The sequence below is a fragment of the Nicotiana attenuata genome, chromosome 2 (genome assembly GCF_001879085.1).
Source record: "Nicotiana attenuata strain UT chromosome 2, NIATTr2, whole genome shotgun sequence".
NCBI classification, from domain to species: domain Eukaryota; kingdom Viridiplantae; phylum Streptophyta; class Magnoliopsida; order Solanales; family Solanaceae; genus Nicotiana; species Nicotiana attenuata.
In genome coordinates, this window is record NC_031990.1 from 35,473,030 (window position 1) to 35,492,770 (window position 19,741).

General features: G+C 38.3%; 2 protein-coding genes across 5 annotated transcripts; both read right to left on the reverse strand.

Annotated features, from left to right (window-relative positions):
* On the reverse strand, positions 241-5,226 carry LOC109207194 (serine/threonine protein phosphatase 2A 57 kDa regulatory subunit B' theta isoform-like). Of its 3 annotated transcripts, none has more exons than XM_019370092.1 (4): positions 4,953-5,226; positions 4,757-4,843; positions 2,902-4,198; positions 241-1,082 (listed from the first exon to the last, which is right to left on the reverse strand). In XM_019370092.1, the coding sequence occupies exons 3-4, from the start codon at positions 4,114-4,116 to the stop codon at positions 723-725; spliced, it is 1,575 nt and encodes a 524-aa protein (XP_019225637.1). In that variant the 5' UTR covers positions 4,117-4,198; positions 4,757-4,843; positions 4,953-5,226; the 3' UTR covers positions 241-722. The 3 variants fall into 3 exon arrangements, with proteins under 3 accessions (XP_019225637.1, XP_019225633.1, XP_019225627.1); XM_019370088.1 differs by having other exon boundaries at positions 2,902-4,285; XM_019370082.1 differs by having other exon boundaries at positions 2,902-4,355.
* LOC109207212 (AUGMIN subunit 6-like) lies at positions 7,384-15,788 on the reverse strand. 2 transcript variants are annotated; one of them, XR_002064988.1, is made up of 14 exons: positions 15,257-15,788; positions 15,081-15,137; positions 14,870-14,964; positions 14,072-14,222; positions 13,592-13,717; positions 13,324-13,480; positions 13,134-13,194; positions 12,757-13,054; positions 12,226-12,351; positions 10,781-10,942; positions 10,455-10,701; positions 9,918-10,379; positions 7,761-7,876; positions 7,384-7,646 (listed from the first exon to the last, which is right to left on the reverse strand). XR_002064988.1 is itself a non-coding variant. In XM_019370098.1 (13 exons), the coding sequence occupies exons 1-13, from the start codon at positions 15,470-15,472 to the stop codon at positions 7,836-7,838; spliced, it is 2,199 nt and encodes a 732-aa protein (XP_019225643.1). In that variant the 5' UTR covers positions 15,473-15,788; the 3' UTR covers positions 7,384-7,835. The 2 variants fall into 2 exon arrangements, 1 of the variants encoding a protein (XP_019225643.1); XM_019370098.1 differs by having other exon boundaries at positions 7,384-7,876.

Sequence of the window (19,741 nt, forward strand, 5' to 3'; positions counted from 1 at the left end):
TTGAACTACTGTCTCCAAGCAGAATAAACAGAATAAGTTTTGGTGCTACAAAAATAGCAACTTCACTAAGATCAAGTTATTCTCTCTTTTTTTCCGCTACCAACAACAACAACAAACCCAGTATAATCTCACAAGTGGGATCTGGGGAGGGTAGTGTATCCTTGAGAGTAGAGAGGCTGTTTCCAGCCGCCCCCAAAACAAAAGAAAAAATAAATTCTAAGAAACTAATTTCAAGCAGTCTGAATTCAAAAAAATTGGTTCTTAAATATTGCAACTATGTCTTAATTTGGATATTCTCAAGATTATCTACAGGAACATTTCATGCTAAGCAGCAATGTCAAGTGCAGCCTAAAAGGAACTTAGATGCAAAAAAAATCATTAATATACCTGAAGAATGATGCTTTTCCAGTCTCATCATACAAATTTCAACAAAGCAAAGATCAAATGAACTTAACCAGATTAATTCCAGCAACATGTGGAGTGCACACTATAAAATCTTGAGGTTCTCCAGTCACGCGATTCCATATGTACAGTCCTTGCCTCTAAATGAGCACAGAGTTGGTATCACACTGTGAGACCTGGGAAAGCAAAATTTTCAGGTTGTATCAGAAACCTGTTAACGTGTTTCATTGGATCCACCTCATTTTCGCAATTTCCATCCTCAGTTAGCATATTGGTCAGCTCATCAAGGGAAAAGCAACAGTAACAAAGATATCCAGTCTCTAGCCAGACGACGAATGAGGCGTTGTCCTAGGAGAAACTAGCACTGGCTCATTGCTAGCAGCTTTCATTCCAGCAAGCTCCTCTAACCGTCTCCAAGTCGTTTCACGTTTCCTCTTCACCTCCTCTTCGTTGGCCTGATCCTCTTCAAACTTGTGCAAACACTCTTCAAAAAGTTCAGGATCAACATCACAGAAGATCTTGCGGACATTTAATGTCAAGCTTTGCACTGCCTGATTCCAGTGGCCTCTTGCATTCTTCTCCAAGGAAGGGAAAATTATCGGCAGTATAACTTTACGATTCTGTTTGATTAGGCTCTCAACATGATCATTGTTCCATAGGAACAAAGCCCTTTCAGCCACCTGTAGATGCAAAGTTAAAGAGAGTTATGTAAAGCAGCGAACAAACCTAAACGAGCTTCATTCAAAGTACAAACTCGATGCAAAATAAATGCAGTAGATCTAATGAAATGCTAATCATTCATCTCGAACCTGATATTTCTTATTGATCTTTTTCTGATAAAAATATAACGAATAATATTCAAAAAGTCAGAAGCAAGAGGGTACTGCCAAGATGTTTCTCATTGATCTTATGGCATCTGATCTACTCTCAACACAACTAGAAAAATACACACATTTGATCACAAATTTGATCTATACCAACGAATGGAGTAAATCAACTAGAGCTACTCAATAAATCTAATGACAAATCTGTCCACTGAAATTACATATCTGTGTATCTAACTGATGTCAGGTACAGCTAACGGTAGGAGTGCCCAAATTGAAAGAGGTAATAGTGATTTTGATGCTTTGACCCCAAAATGGAAAGGAAGACAACAGCAACGATGTCAAGGTAAGATGGAAATTCGACAGCTGAATGTTTCGATCTGGTTCAATTCATGATCGCATCTGCAAACTTTGTCTCATGGGCTTTAGCGGACGTTTTTCATTCTTCACCCGGTCCTTAGCTGCCTTTCCAAAGTCAACCTAACCGGTTACCTTTTCCAAGGCGCTAAATAGGCCTTCGCCCTTACGCCTTAATATATAATAGAAGAAAATTAGATAGCTGTATAAAGAACAGAACCTTTGTTCTGAAGGCCTAGCGAGTTCCTTTGATAAACAACATTACTGCTGTTTGTTGGCTAATAAAATTCACCTGCAGAGTCGACTATCCTAGTACTCAATCAATACAGTACTTTTGATACAAGGAGGTATTGATTATGAGCACTTTGCCAAGCATCCATACATATTACATGTCTCTCAGGCATGCGCCCGCTAGTGTCACCCAAAAGTTGAAGAGGCTTCAAAGAAACTTTTTGCGGGGATACAAATGATGGGATAAAGTGGGAGGTGGTCACATGTCTAATAAGGTGGCCTTGGAGGTTCGACATGAGGTATAGGCTTTGTGGAGGACAATGATCACATACAAGTACGGCACACATAAATGTGGATAGAGGACCACAAACATCTCATTACCCTATGGGCATGGGACATGAAGAAGAGTTCAATGACAACATCACTTTTAGGTTTAGGAATGGAATAGGATTAGTTTATAGAAGCACAAGTCGTTTGCCATGACTGTGAGAGTTTGCCTCCCCGAGGCAAAACTTATTGGCATTTGAGGTTCAGGATAACTATACAAGAGTTGGATATAGATAATTCCAAAACCTGATGCATAATTTACAAACAAAGCATCACAGTAGGAACAGTACACTTGAAAATGGAGCATAAACGGAAACGGGTTGTTCTTGATGAAGTCGTACTAGCACAGGTTACTTCAAAAGAGAGGATGCAGGGTTTCTAAACCTAATAGTTTTGATTCTCAGAGCTCCAAGAAAGATATGTTTGTTCTCCTAAATTGGAAGTAAGGGTGGCAATCTAATGGCTGAAAAATCTAACCAAAAGGGAGTTAACTTATGCTAACCAGTGTTTCATGTGCAAACGGTACAGCGAGGATGTGAATCACTCATTAATGCATTGCCATCTACAGTTAATGATGTGGTGCACAACAAGAAGGAGAGGAAGATGCTGAGCTTGGGATGCAGCTCCTTTGGCCCTTATGCTGATACTTTGGGAAGAGAGAGGAATGGAAGAACATTTGAAGGGATGAAATAAATTTGACAAGTTAAGGCTTGCCTTTTGTTTTTGTGGAATAAAATACAAAATAACTAACACAACTAACCTGAAAGTGTGAGCTGCTCAAGCAACGGCTGATTTGACGAAACAAAGGCACCATACAACGCTGAAATTCTGGAGGCTGAGTAGCTTCTAGAACCTCCTCCAGCTCACCTAAGAACATTACTTCCTTGGAACTGTTTGTGATGGGCCAATATTTCAACAAACCTCTTATGACAGTATCAGCGAGTTTGCAATCCTTTTCCACAAATTGTGTTATGCAGTAAGATAACTGCTGATGATACATTTGTACACACTTTGGTTTATGAAGGGGAATCAGAGCTCGAACTAGGAACAACTTGTGCTCTTCCTTCAGTGGAAGCGCAAATCCATTGATTATACTGCCCAAAATTTCTAAAAGTTCTGCTATTCCATTATGCTTCTCAGTTTCAAAAATAAACCGGTAAAATATATTGTTGATTGATTTCCTAATGAAAGGGCGGTGCACCATGAATTTTCCATATATACGGTGCAAAACAGTCTTCAAGTACTCCCTCTCTCTCGGATCTTCTGAATCAAAGAGATCTAATAACTTCAAAACAAAAGAGTGATCAACGTATCTCTTAGCCAGTTTCGCATCCGTCTCTGGTGATGCCACAAATCTGAGGAAAAACTCATACACAATTTGCAAATGCGGCCATGCGGGATCCATCAAGGGTTCATCTTCTTCTAAGTCAAAAGCTTCTAATACTTTGTTTTCACGAGGCTGAGGAGTAAAAGGCCTAAACAGATTTGAAGACACCATTTTAACTATTTCTTGAATGACAGTTTCTGTGAATTTCCCATTCGCAGAACTAACATAATCAACAAGCTCCACTAGTGTCTGTCGCTTGATGTCTTTTTCTTTCAAGTGTTTTGTTGGATCAGTGAAGTCAAGTAATACACAGCATAAGTTCAGCTTTTTGATGAACAAGTTTTGCTTCTCAGAACTTGGTACATCTTTAAAACTAGGCAAGGTCTCACACGGAAAAACCGCTGCATTTCCATTCACCTTAGCATTTACAGACTGTGGTAGCCTGTTTCCGTGATTCAGTCCTGGAGTTGAAGAAGAAGTGACTCCTGAAACAGTAGTGGCACTCGAATTTCCTGACCGCGAACTAGACAAATCACTGCTTCTTGAACTAGTTGAAGCATTTGATGGTGATGCAGAGCTTCCTCCATCACGATTGTCTGCTGACTTGGACGGCTTCTTAGGGAGCCTATTGAGTAGCTGCTTGATCATCACTTGAATATATAATCTTGTGGTTGTAGTGTTTAGCTGATTGAAACACTCTCAAAATGGAACTTCCATCAATCTGAAAAGTCTAAGCAGCAAAACCAAGATGATCAAAACCAATTTTTAGCGAGCCGGTGAAGATCTCATCCACCCAAAATCCTTATCTTCCACCACCCTAAAACAACATACAAGCTCTATATGATCCGCATTCGTGCCTGCCTAAACGAATAAATATCTACTCTTCACTGAAAAAAATAACAAAAAGGCAAGTAAAATGAAGAAATCCCAGAAATCTAGTGAAGTTAAATTTCCTTTTTTATCGTGGAGAAAATAGCTAAAAAATCAACTCTTGTTCCATAATCATTTTCCTTCTTTTTTCCTTGATAAAATGTGTAATATGTATTATAAACAACTCAGCAGTAAGAAGACAGCTGTGAATTACAAAATTTTCAGGGATCAGCCTATTGCAACTGAAGGGAGCCTATAAAATCCAAAAAGTTATTTACCAATAAATCCACATGGTGCACATTCTCACTCTCATTTAACAATATGAAAGGTATATTCTTGGTGAACTAAGTAGTGAAAAAAGAAAACACAGATTGCAGACAAGCATCAAAATTTCTGAATCAAAGATTGAAATTTCTACCTATTCTTCTTTTAGCTGAGGTCCACATAGACTCAGGGCTATTCAGCTAGGTCAAAGCATATTAAGATCTGTGCATATAACATTCACCTGCAAGGAGCAAGAAAGAAACTTGAGCAAAAAAAAAAGGAGAAAAAAAGGTGGGTCAATAAGATCAAGAATCAGCGTTTAGAAATAAAAATGAGTTGTAAAAGCTTACATTAAGATAATTTGAGGAGTTGGGTGATAATAAAACTATGGTAATAATGAAAAAGATTGAAACTTTACAGAGTTGGGTCAGTGATCAAAATCTAAAAACAGCCCCAACTGAGAGAAGAGGAAGGGAGGGAGGGTGATGATGGATTAGAGAAAAGCAATTTCTGGTTGTTGCTGATGTTGATGATGTGTTTTTTGGTTAGCTAGAATTATTGTTCTTTTTTCTCCTCTGAATATTTGCTTCCCATTTTCTCTTATAACTTTCCTTTTTTTACCTCCCTTTCTTTTGTCTTTTTTTCCTTTTATATGAGTTTCATAAATATATCAAATCTAAGAAAAAATTGGTTCAACATAATCTTTTGCAATTTAAAAGAAAATTAAATATATTTTCCTTGCTTTAAACATCTCTTGAAAATTGAGTCCGTTTGGACATAAGATTTTATTTTACTTTTTTCGAAATAAATGTTTGGCAATAAAATTTTCAATTTTCACTTGAAGATAAATTTTGAAATTTTTTAAAAATTTAAAAAACTCCAAAAAACTATTTATCAAATTCACAAAACTTCAAAAATAACCCAAAATTATATTTATGTCCAAACACAACTCTATTTTTCAAATACTATTTTCACTTGAATTTTTTTAATACTTTTTTTAGAATTTTATAATTCTTATGTCCAAACGCCCACTTAATTGACATGATATGAATAAAATAGAAAGGGTTGCTTAAATTTATCATAACATAATATAATAATCTAATAATGACAAAGCTTTCCAATAGTGTATAAAACAATATGAATACAAAAGATATATATAGTAATATGATTAATTTAGAAATGAAGAGTGTGCTCTACCTTTTTCTTTCTCACATATTTTAACCTCTAAACCACTTGCCATATTTATTCTCACCTTTGGGTTTCTCCAGATTTGGACAATTTTGAACTTTGACAAATTTCGCCTTCACAGTTCTAAAAGAAAGTCATAGAAGCCAGGGCTAAAAATGAGATTTCGAAGTACAAGAATAAAGCGAATAAATCGTACACGCGCTTCTAAATGTGGGCCAAAGGCCAAGTAGTAATTGTTGTAGTGAAACATGGGAAATGTCCTTGTGTTTATCCCACTTTAAATGGACCAAATAAAAATAAAAGAAAAACAAGAAACGTAGTTGGTAAACTTGAGCAACATCGTCAAAATCTCAATTATAACTAGCCTTAAATTCCATTTATCGCTTTAGCTTCTAAATGCTACAAACTCCTTCCCCCCCCCCACCACCAACAAATTCTCTTCTAGGGTGAGGTTATCCTTATAAAAGAGTTGTGGGTTCAATAAGGTGCCATGTGGTTTATGAAATAATGTATAAGATCCAAGTTCATTGGAAAATTGTGGGGTGCAAAGATCAATTACGAAAGTCAAAGACATAGTATTGTTGACAAATTTTGTCTTGCAACACTTAACCACGAACGATAAAAAAAAAAGAAAAAAAGAAAGAAGCATTTGCTCCTAAATATAGCAACATAAGGCAGTGCTGCTACGCGGGTTTGAGTTTTGATTTAAGATATTCAATAGCTATATTACTTGGAGATATGGGAAGAATATGGGTCAGAAATTAAGCATCCAATTAGAATCAGATAAAGGGACATCCAATAGTTTTTGAGATATTGTTGTATCCTCCGAAAGATAAAATCTGAATGGTCCATACATAGTTATAAAATCCAAAAGATTTTCCTCCAGTGGTTTTAACCATTTTTGTGTTTCTTACATCCAATCATTCCTAAATTTTCAAGTCACTGCCTCCAACCTAAAGTGGATCACTCTATTTCTTTTCAGAATATCATTATATCCAAACTGATTTGTGCTAATATGTAAAACCAGCTTTGTGGGTTATATACACTGTAAGATGTTAAAGTGATCACTCTTTACCTGTCAGAAGCAAAATAATGAATATTCATTGAAGATATGGACAATTATTAGAGTTAACCAGATATAGAAAGGGATCTAATATATGGAAGTCGGTTGGAGTAACCGTCATTGGTCATATTATCCAAAGAACTATTGACCGACAATACCGGCCCTAGCTCGCAAAAGCCCACAGGTCAATATCCAAACATATCACTCTGAAGAGATTCTATTGGAAAAAAGTAAAAACGGATTAAGATTTTTAAATAAAGAAAAATAGATGCTTTTGGTGAAACAGTTTTCAAGTAAAATAAGCACAAAAAATAGACAGTCAGATTTTTCAGCAAACAGCAATTTCATAGATCAAACCTCTCTATAACAGCCTCATTATTCCGGATATTTTTTGATGTTATAGCGAAGTGCTTTTATAGAGAACATATATCATAACATGAAAATTGGTTCCGGAAAAGCTTGGCTTTTACAGTGAAGTGTTGTTATATAGGGATGTTATAGAGAGGTCTGTACCACATTATGGAACAAACGATCACAAATATTACTTCTTCAACAGAAAATGTGTCTATTCAATTGATACAGAGTAAACAAAAAGAATCAATCAGGAGCAAGATAACATTTCTTTTCCCTTCAGTATACAGCACACTAATGTCTGAAGCAGTCCTGCGATCTCCTGCAGCAGAGCATTATGCTTACAAGGCCAAGCTGACAGTACCTGGGGGGTCAAAGCTTCAAAAATCTTGGCTCGGCAGTGGTCATGCTGACTGAGCAATGTTCTGATGTTCAGTTACCTCTGCTCCCCCAAGTAAAATGAAATGCAAGAGATAAAAGTTGAAACATTTAAACCATGAACAATACAAGAAATCACACTGCCATATGGAAATTAGTGAGAGGAGGGTATTCCGACCACGAAAAGATCGACCGTACAAGCTTCTAAGCAATCTCTTCAAGGACGAGCAGCAACATTACCCAATATTTGATCTCAATGATCCATCAAAGCAGTTTCAGTTTCTGACAATGGTGCTGCAACAGTACAACTTTCATTAGACCACTAAATTAGCAATAGTTTGGTAGAACAATAAAGAAGGCAGTGCCAAATATATCATAGCAAATAGTGATAGGTTCCGAAAAGGGCTTTCACTATCGGGTAAAAATCCTTGAAAGCCTTTCTTGAATCAACAAACAAATTGATTGATAAATACATTTCCAACAATGAAATAAATCACGAAAAAATTAATAATAATAAAAAATCACTTTATTTCGACTATAAAAAAAGTCACTATATAATATTAGCAAGAAAAATTCACATATTTTTTTTGATTTATCCTACTTGTCACAAGCATATGTACTTTACAAATTTTCCGGCTCCGTTTCAAACGTAGGTATCAATGAGGAAGGGTAAGTTTGTTAGAAGATGCATTTTGTACTATTGATGAACTTATTCTATTCAGACATAGGGGTCACATTAGTAGATCAAAAAGATCAAAGCAAGGGTCGTTAAGAAGAACATTTAAAGCTTCCACACAAAGAAAAATGGAACAGCCTGATAAATTGCACTGTGGAGAGAGCAATAAGACCTGACTCATTCTCGACAAAACTTTCTCAATGGGCAGTGACCCAAGGAGAACTATTAATCCAGTAAGAGTTTAACAGAGAACAAATTTGGACACCATGCAATGTCCAGAATTAGGAGAAGCTTTCAAAACATCATTCATCACGTGTCATCAGTTAGGGCGCAGAACCAACATTTTTGAACTAATAAAAGAGCACCAAAACATACATGCAAACATAAGATGCCAATGAACTGCACATAAGATGGATAGAAAAATCCCAAGCCAAAGAACAAAGAAGAACAAAATAAAAGTAGGAAAAGGGCAAAGGTGATAAAAACAGTGGAAGCTTACTGTAGGAGCTACATATGGTCGGGTAGTAATGTATTAACAAGGAAAGCACAGGTAGCATGGGACAAACTCTGCTCCCCAAGAAGTGTAGGAGGGCTGAATATGATAAACATTAGAGTATGGAACAAGGCAGCCATTACAAAGCTGTATTGGGATCTTGCGAACAAGAAAGATAAACTGTGGATACGATGGATACACACTTACTATATAAAGGGACAACATATGGAACAAGTGCCAGCGCCAAAGCAAGCAAGCTGGATGGTGAGGAAAATTATGGAGGCAAGGAATAACCTGGGGACACCATCAATACACATACGACCAGGAAAGAGTATCATTAGCCAAATTTAGCTGCATCTGCTGGGAGAACAATCCAGGATCCTATGGAAATGTTTGATGTTTGGAAATGCAGGAAGACCAAAGGCTCGATTTACACTCGGGTTGCAAATGCAAAACAGGATATTTACTTCGGATAGGTTGATCAGCTGGGGTATGGATATAGAGAGTAAATGCAGCTTATGCCAGCAAGCGGAGGAATCTAGAGATCATTTGTATGTGGAGTGTGATTACATGAAGGCAATGATGAACAAGCTAATGCAGTGGACGCACACGCACAGCCAAAACATAACAGCAGGGGACTGGGAGCAGCATGTGCAGGAGGTGATAAGGAGAGCTAAAAGGAAGACACAAGCTGCTCAAATCTTGAAAATGATATAGACTGAAGCTGTACACTGTATATGGATTGAGAGAAACAGGAGAACATTTGAGAAGGAAAGTGTATGATGGGAACGTATAGCAAAGGAGATAGCACGTGTATGCTGTGTGCGAGCCCCTCCTAGAATAGTAAAACTAGTTCATAGCTATAGATTCTAGATGGACTCTTAGTTATTTCTGAGATTCATATGTAAATATGATAGCTAGCAGTGGTGGCTAGCTATGGATTTGTACAGTTATTACTGGTGATTAATACAAAAGTTAGTTACCAAAAAAAAAAAAGATAGAGAATCAATGACAGTTTAAGCATCAGACATCACTGAAACTGACTTAAGGAACTCAGGGATGTAGCATGAAGATTTAAGCATCAGAAAATCAGCATGGAAAATGGATTTAAACTTCTTAAAAATTATAAACAGGTCTATTAGGTAAAAAGATTGTAACAAACATACCAAGTAAATCCTCATAAGAATCTGCCAACAATGATGCATCCATAAGCAGAGGAGGTGAGAATACTTGATCCTGAGCTTCCTCCATATCATAAAATGACCTATGTGCATCAGAAAATGAAGAAGTTGAACCCACAGTTGAAAGAAAACCGTCATAGTCATCCACAGACTGCAGATCATTTAACAAGTCATGTATTCCTTCAGACTTGATGCTCATATGATTTTCTGGAGCACGAGTCCCTAGAAAGGATGAGTCTGGTTCTGACACAAACAACTTTTTACTTCTCAACAAGTTTGCTCGATTGCCATGTTGGGCAAACCCAAACCCTGAAACGGGCTCAAAGTAGTGCTCAGAACTATCATCAGAATGGCTGTCAAGAGATGATTCCTGATGGTAAGATTGGGAGCAAAGTGCAGCTTCTCTGACAGATCTCTTCAGATTTTGTACAAAGCTTATGTCGTTATCTGCAAAAATACAGAATAAATTCAAAAGTCCAACAACGAAATCAACTGTAAGCATTCAGAAGGGAGAACAAAAACCTTGTGGAGAATAATTCAACGAATTATTTAAAAATTGCTGATCCAGAGACTTTCTTTCAGGCATATTTTCAGTTTGGCTGGTTTGAGCTGAGAGCTGTCGCTTCTGTGCACCACCTTTTCCAGAAGAATTTGGCGTTACACTAAACAACGGTGGGAGCTTTAAAGCAGGGGGACTGGCTGATGTCTTTTCAAATTGCATGGATGACAATCTTGAGCTCATCTCAGCTACCTCATCAGTGGTGTTTTCCTGCAGAATCTATGTTGTTTAGATATTTTGTTGATTCAAAATGTAAAGGAAGCCCCTCAAAATACTTCACGAAAATTACCGGCGCCCTCCCACTGCTCTGCGCTTGGACCGGTGAATGCGATCTACCCTGATGCATGGCCATGCTAGAAGAATTGGATGAAATATTATTCACTTCTTCTGTAAGTTCTAAAATTGAATTCTGTATGGATGGAGCAACTTCCTTCAGTTGATTTATGAGCACCTAGAGATCAACAATTTTCCATTAGAAACAACCTCTCTACCTTCACAAGATAGGGGTAAGGTCTGCATACACACTATCCTTCCCAGACCCCACTTTGTGATATTACATTAGGTTTACTGTTATTTTTGTTGTTGTTGTTGTATTTTCAACAGTATAATCATAGAAATTTCATTTAACTTAATGATCTGCTAAGGATGCCAGAAAACTACTTCCATTCTTCGGGTAATCAACTTACCGAATGTCATATCAGGAGCTGTTAGGACAGCATTTCAAGCTGAAATTGAAAATAGATTGTTTGAAGTTGAAATTGGAAAACATTTGTAGAAATTGAAGTTGTTTCTGGAAAGTCGTACATTTTAGGAAACAAAGCCTCCAGAAGTTGAATTTTGTGGATGCTAAATGTTTGAAAAACTTCACTTGCAATATAGGTCGAGAGCGCAACTTCAGTTTGAAATATTATTTTTAAGTTGAAGTTCAAGAGTTGCAAGGTTTGCTTGAAAAAATTTATCGCAAAAAACCTACTTCAATATTCTTTTTGCAAATTTTCAGCACCTCATGCAGGTCTAAAATAGATAAGACAACTTCCCAGATTTAATAGACATGTCCACTATGTACCCAATAAAGACAGGGGCATACACCTGTGTCTATGGATAATAGTAATAAATGATAAAATAAACATAACTTGCGGAATAACCATATTAAAAAGGCAGGGGCACATCCGTTCCACAAAATGACCCCAGTGGAACAACAATGTAACCCAGTTTTATTTGTTATTTTCTACCTATAAAGGGCAAAGGGCAGCCCGGTGTACTAAGCTCCCGCTATGCGCGGGGTCCGGGGAAGGACCTATATGAATATGAATATGGAATTTAATTTTCTTTATGAAAACAATGATACTTTAGGGCAAGAACTAGTCAATGGAGCTGTTTTCCCGCCTCAAAGGAGAAGAATATATTCAATCAAAAATGGGGAAGATAGGACTGAAATTGAGAGTATTTAGTTGACAAAGCTATATTAGCAGTTATATATTTCAAGCTTGACTTGAAAATACTGCACAGGTCAAGATAGATAAAAGCTCAAGCAATTCAAACTTATCACTTCCATTTTTTCCTTGTTGGTGAGGGTGATTAGAGGAGTATTTCAAATAGAATTATGTGATAGATTACAAAATCCAACTATACCAACAACCTTGCTTTCTCTTAATTTGTATGGAGATGCAATACTTTAACCTGACTCCATGAAAATAGTTCATAAGTGCAACCAAATTAGACTGAACGTTATACCTGTATACTTGCTAGGTGCTGCCGATGTTCAGCAAGGGTTGCAGCTAAGGACTCCGTATGACCACCTGCACCACCATCATGTGAACTCCTCAAAAGCTCTGGACCCTCTCCATCATTTGTTTTTGCCTGCATAGTGTCGTGGTACCAGAATGAAAGTATGAAATGAAAATCAAAGTAGAGAGATCCAAACTGTTAAATTAATTGCCTAAGTGTAAAAACGGGTGTCACTTGTAAACACTTTCTTTCCCTTTATTTAAGACGTTGTTCAACAAAGATTCTCTGTTTAATACTTGTAAATTCAAAAATATGAGCAGATATGGATTGCTTTGTAGTAGTGAAAGCTCTGGCCCCATATTTAGACCCACCCTAAAAAGTAGTTTTCTCTCCTTCTGGACCACTTGAATCCACATAACAAGAAACCGTCCAAACATATATATAAATGCCTGGCAATATTTTAAGCTTGAAATCTATTGAGAAGAGAAAAGAGTCCGTCAGGATGTATAGAATCTTGAGTGAAAGGAATCAGCATACCAATTGAAGGGACTGCTTATGTACACGTTGTAGGGCATGTGTCCAACGCCTCAAAACTTCTGCTATATCAACAGTAGGATGGCCCCTTGCAATTCTCTCATCAACTCGAGAAAATCTGTCATCATCTCCTTGTATATGAGAAGAATCTGAACTCGTTACATGCTTTTCTCTATTCATATCTGCTTGTGATCTTTCAGCTTGGTCTTTATTATCATGATGTGAAGAAGCTAAATCGTGAGGTGGAGCTACAGAGCTTTGATCCATAGCTGCAAGCAAAGCCGAACCAGATATGCGATACCTGAATAATAAAAATTAAAAAACAATTTGAAGGCAAGGCCAGGTTTTAAAATCCAAAAAAATATGGAAAGTAATCTAACCTATGCTCACGATGAGCGATAAGATCCTCTATTGGACCAGAGGCAAGAATCTCATGTTGATCTGTATAAATATATACATATACAAGTAAGCGCCCAATGTACAGAACTCTATGATAATATATGGAAAAGCATGCTAATTGCATAGATTTATTAGGGTAGGAGTGACAAGTGAGATAATATCTGAACGCACTCTTGCGAGACAGCAAAGAGTCCCACAAACGGGTAGCTCTTTGAACCATATGCGAGTTCTGACTTGAGCTTGATACAAGTTCATCCCACAGTTCACCTTCCAGCTTTACTTTGTTTCTCAACTCCTGCAGCTTTTCCAGTTCTTGCTGCAAGTAAGCCTTAGACCAAGAAGATCAAAGATGATCGCAGAAATAATTATTTACCCCAGTGAATAAAGGGATATAATCCAATTCAGGTCCTCAAAGAAAGATAACAAGATTTTCTTTCACCTCTTCAGCACAAAGGCCTCGAAACTCAGCTGTCAATTCATGAGCCAAATTAGACCACATGCCCTGTCTACGAACTGCTGTTTCTGCATTACTCAAAAACCTTCTTCTTTCAAGAGCAACCCTAGCCTATTCAGATAGCGGCAGATATTAGATCCATCCACTTGCAATAATTTCTCATATCAATCATGATCGTGTCTACATTACATATGAAGAATTTAAGGTTCAAGACTAGCAAAACAAACAATCTTAATACCAATCAATGCCTAAGCAGAAATTACTGGTAAGCAATTTTGTCAATGAGATACAAGTAAATAGATTCCACATTAGGAAAAAAACCGAGTCAAATCAATATGCCGCTTGCATCTAAAATGTGCAGAAACTAAAGCCTTGGCTTCAGGTGATTAGGCTGTTAGATTTCAAACTGATATCGAATAGGTACATTTCAAAGCCCTAGCGGATAGAAGGAATCAGAAGAATGACCTTGGTCACAGGGAGTAGCGTGGCAGCATGCGAGAAAGCTACATCTGTTAATGAGGCAGGCAATGGATTAGAAGCAACATCCGTAGCAAATGTTCGCCTATGAACCTCCCGCAAAGCATGCAGTGAAAGTTGCCATAGAAGTTCAACAAACCTGCAGTAAACATGTGAAATATATAACGAACATTAAGTACATGGGATGCCTACAGTGTTTACTCTGTATGCATCAGCATGCAAACTTCATCACAAAGGGTAAGGATCAAACTTATAACAACGAGTATGATAACGGAAAAAGAAGCAGGTACTATCTAGATCTTCCACTTAAAAGATGAATCATTTCCCCATCCAAAGTATTGTGGAGTCAATAATTAGATAAAGGCACCAGAATTCATTAACATTCATTTTTTTTTGGGATCGACATTCGTTCATTAATAGAATTATTCAGATGGAAATGATTCTCATTAATAGAATTATTCAGATTTCAGACAGCCCATGGGCTGGAATGAAGGCATTTCAGTGCTTCACAGGTCTGGTTTCTGAACCCTGCTTACTTATGACCCTTCCACAATCCAAACTTCAAAAAACTAATCTACTCCTTTAGAGAATCTAAGATGGTATCAGTAGGACAATTATTTTATTTGCAACATTTCCAATAACACCAATGCTCAAATTACTTTCCCTAGTTTATCTACTTGCACTAACATCGTGATACAGAAAAATTCAAATGATGGATCAAAATAAGTAAAAATGAACCAGAATCCAAATGGTATATCAATCGAACTGCTATCAAAATGAGCCAACCTCGGTCCACAGCATGTGGCAAGCGACGAGACCCTTGAATTACTTCTAGGTAGTGCCCCTTGTGATTCCAGCTCACTTATAATCCCTTGTACAACCTAAACTTCCCAAAAATAAAATTAATAAACTTTCACTAAAAAAGACCTAATCTCAACGAATTTATACAAATTGTTGTATGCATTTCACTTTATTCAGGCTGATAAAGCATATTTACCTTACGAAAATCACGAGATTGTGCGGAGTCAAAAATTGGCCAAACCTTATCGAAGTCCTGAAGAGATCTAACAATTAACATCCACACAAAAGAAGTACGAAACTAGAAACTGTAATCCTGAATCAGGTGTGAGCTAAGAAGTACATTTCGAGAGGTTAAAAAGCAGCGATTAATACCTTAGCAGATTGAGTAGGGCCTCTGAGAGACGATAATAAGAAGTAGAGAAGCTGTTCGCCCAATTTAGGGTTCGAATGACGAAAAAATCCGACCCGAGGTGTGCCGTTACCGGCTCCGATTCCGATGATGGATGGATCCAAACCTAGTAACAAACAATTGGTGTACATTGCACTCTCCAACTCTACTTCTCTCTCCTTCTCTCGGTCCATCGTCATTCCACTTTTCACTCTTCAAATCAAATTGCTTCAACTTTCGAATTGGTTATTTGGTTTGAAATGTATAATTATGTGAATTTTCAAACCTGAAGTCCTTTTAGATTTGTCAAATTAGGAGAAGGGCCCGGTTGTTGGATCACATGGGAGAGTTTGATTCTAAAATTTGGGGTGTACTTTTGAATTTCTTGTTGTTTTTTGGTGGGGTCGGGTTGTATAGAAAAGCAGAATTTGCGATTTAGCCGATTGGAGAAAATTTTGAAATTCGTGGGAGGGGTGTATCTAACGTGCGCCGCTGAAATCATGAGATTTTATTCTGCGCTTGCCGGCCGACGTGCTTATACCGTCATCTTCGTTTACCTATTTATCTTGATCGCGTCCAATCAATTAAAGCAATGAACCAACAATACGACACTTTCGGACGCGAATCAGGAGTTAGTTGGGCTTCAATGCGGGTATCGGACGCCGGATAGAAAATAAGAAAAAAATAATATGCCACTAGTAAGTAATACCCCCTCCGTTCTAATTTTTCTACAAATAAAAACTTAATTTATAGTCTAAAATAACTTAAAAATATTTATTTGACTATAAATTATCTTACTGATAGTAAATTAGAATTTAAAGTTAGATTATATTCAAATAATACATTATGATAATAAAAGTAGTATGACATATAAATGGGACAGAGAGAATATTTAGGGAGTAACAATCAAGAGTGCTCCTAAAGAGTGTAATCCTGTAAATTTTGTTCATCATTTGGATCAGAGGCGGATCCACGTATACGGCAGGAGGATCATCGGATCCCGTAACCCTCGGAAAATTTTGTACATATATATGTAACTAATGAATTTGTCTGTTGTTTACCTCAAAAATACGAGTAACAATTAAACTTGATTTATGGTTTTAAAGATATGTGATTTAGTTCAATACTAACCAAGAAAACTAACGTATAGATGAAGAAAATAAGTAAAATTAAACAATTGTGCAAGTCAGTCTCGACCTCGAGCTAAGGTGGCCTCGGGGTAGGTCAAGAACAGTAAAGTAAGAGCAATAAAGTTAAAGGACAATTCTGATGAACAATGAACGAGAAAGTAAGAGAATGTATTCTTTTGCCAATGATTGATGATGGTTACAAGTGATTGGGTCCCCTTTATATAATAGGGGAACCCTAAATAAGGTATATTTTTATTTACAGTAAAGAATCTTATTGGGACAGCTGTATAACCGCCTAGTACGGATTCGTACTGACTCGTACGAATCTATTCCAGAATTTACACCATGATTTTGCGGACATGGCGAGAATCTTGCTCTTTCCGTTATAATCCACAACGGCTCTATCTCGGGGTTGGTCATGCTCCGCTTCGGTACTCATCGTGCGCTTCGATCTTCGAGCCTTGTCTTTTGCCCTCGGGCTCGGGTTAGTCCATTGGTCTCGAACTCGACCCATCCTGAACTCGGTCTTATAGTTACTCCTCGAGTCCGTAAAATCGGGCATACCTGATTTTGACCGTATAGAGATAGTCCCTGCATTCCTTAGAGTAAGATGATGAGAAATGATTTGATCCTCGATCCTCCGACGCCTCGACCATGACGTCAATCTCATGATGTCAGCAACTGAAGTGATTGAAAGGTCGCGTCTGCATAGTTTCCAAGGCCATTAATTGAAGGCGACTGTTGGTCGGCCATTAGCTTCCCCAAACCGTTCAGGAGACCGCTATAAATAGGTCAACTTCACAATATTTACAATCTTTGCTTCTCAAATTTTTCCCAAAACCTCATTAACTTCTTCATCTTCCTTGAGTTCACCTTTTTCCTGAATTAGTTCTTGCTACAGCATCAACTCCTTCTCTTCTTTTGAGTTTCTCAAAAACAATGGCTAAAACACCTAAAACTGTTCCTCAGAAAGAAAAAACTTCCTCATCGTCGCGGCCAACTAGAGGTAGAACGGTGGTGCCACCTCGTATCGAGGAGTGAATTCCCGGGCCATGCGAGCTAACTTCCAATTTTAAAATCGATAAACCTGCATCGACACCAGGCCGATATGAGCCCATGTCTCGATACATCTGCTTGATAACTGAAGATGAACTTGAGCAAGTGAAAAAGGATTGCAATTGGGAGAATAAGGATGTTGTAATCCCTTCCCCCGAAGAGTAACAATTAAACTTGATTTATGGTTTTAAAGATATGTAATTTATTTCAATACTAATTAATAACCAAGAAAACTAACGTGTAAATGAAGGAAATAAGTAAAATCAAACCAGTGTGCAGTCTCGACCTCGAGCTAAGGTGGCCTTAAGGTAGGTCAAGAACAGTAAAGTAAGAACAATAAAGTTAAAAGACAATTCTGATGAACAATGAATGAGAAAGTAAGAGAATGTATTCTTTCAATGATTGATGATGGTTACAAATGATTGGGGTCCCCTTTATATAATAGAGGAACCCTAAATAAGGTACATTTCTATTTACAATAAAGAATCTTATTGGGACAGCTGTATAACCGCCTTGTACGGATTCGTACTGACTCGTACGAATCTATTCCGAAATTTACACCCTAATCTTGGGGACGTGGCGAGAATCTTTCTCTTTCCGTTATAATCCACAATGGCTATATCTCGGGGTTGGTCATGCTCGACTTCGGTACTCATCGTGCGCTTCGATCTTCGAGCCTTATCTTTTGCCCTCGGGCTCGGGCTTAGTCCATCGGTCTCGAACTCGACCCATCCTGAACTGGGGCTTATAGTTACTCCTCGAGTCTGTAAAATCGGGCATACCTAATTTTGACAGTATACAGATAGTTCTCGCGTTTCTTAGAGTAAGATGATAAGAAACGATTTGATCCTCGATCCTCCGACGCCTCGACCATGACGTCAATCTCGTGATGTCAGCAACTGAAGTGATTGAAAGGTCGTGTCTGCATAGTTTCCAAGGCCATTAATTGAGGCGACTGTTGGTCGGCCATTAGCTTTCCCAAATCGATCAGGCAACCGCTATAAATAGGTCAACTTCACAGCATTTACAATCGTTGCTTCTCAAATTTTTCCCAAAACCTCATTAACTTCTTCACCTTCCCTAAGTTTACCTTTTCCAGAATTAGTTCTTGTTACAGCATCAACTCCTTCTCTTCTTTTGAGTTTCTCAAAAACAATGGCTAAAACATCTAAAACCGTTCCTCAGAAAGAAAAAGCTTCCTCATCATCGCCTCCGGCCAGAGGTAAAACGCTGGTGCCACCTCGTATCGAGGAGTGTATTTCCGGGCCATGCGAGCTAACTTCCGATTTTAAAATCGATAAACCTGCATCGACACCAGGCCGATGTGAGATGAACTTGAGCAGGTGAAAAAGGATTGCAATTGGGAGAATAAGGATGTTGTGATCCCTTCCCTCGAAGAGGACATCACCACCCATAAGGTAGGGTACTAAAGCGTGTACACCTACCCTTTCACACTGAGTCCCGTAGATCTATCACTGGGTCCCGTAGATCCAGTCATTCTTGGCCAGATCTACCCTTCTTTCTGGCTCATCGTCAATTTGATCAGGTATTTCTCAGGCCAGATTGAGGGGATGTCTTTTACCCTCGACCACTTGATCAGGCTACATAGCCCTTGCCTCTATCGAGGCGGCTTGATAAAGCTCCAGCGTCGATCCTCAAAGTTGCTATTTTCTAGCATCGATGAGGACAAAGACCGAGGGTGGATGAGTCGATTTGTCCGAATCAGGACTTCCTATGTGATCCCTGCCGAGAGGATGTCATTCCCCAAGGAGTGGAACATGAAACGTAAGTGCAAGCTTATCGAAGATGATCAATATTATGCTTTCTCTATTCTTCCTCGATTTAACTCCGTTTTGATGATGCAACTGCCCCTTGGTTCCCTGGTGCGGTTCCGGACCTCGCAGGTTGGGTCCGACAACTGGCCTCTACTTCTTCATACGCGGAACGCAGTTGGCGTGATTTGGTCAAGGGTCTATGGGAAGCTAAAAACCATGGTGAGTTCTCTTGTTCACATATTGATGTTTCCTAAAGAAATACTCACTTTACCATTACGCAGGCCTCGGAGACGTCGTTGCTTTGCAGCCGCCCCCGCCTGGTGAAGAAGAAATCCCAAAGTCGACCAAACAGAAGTAGAGGAAAAGGGGTTCGCCTGTAAGTTTCCTGAAGCCAAAGAAAAGCAAGGCTCGAAAGCCTAGGGCCGATTCCGCGGCCCTATCTTCAGAAGCGGCCCAACACCTTCGGGATGACGAGGGGGAGGGAGAAGATGATGACTGCCTGTTGGTA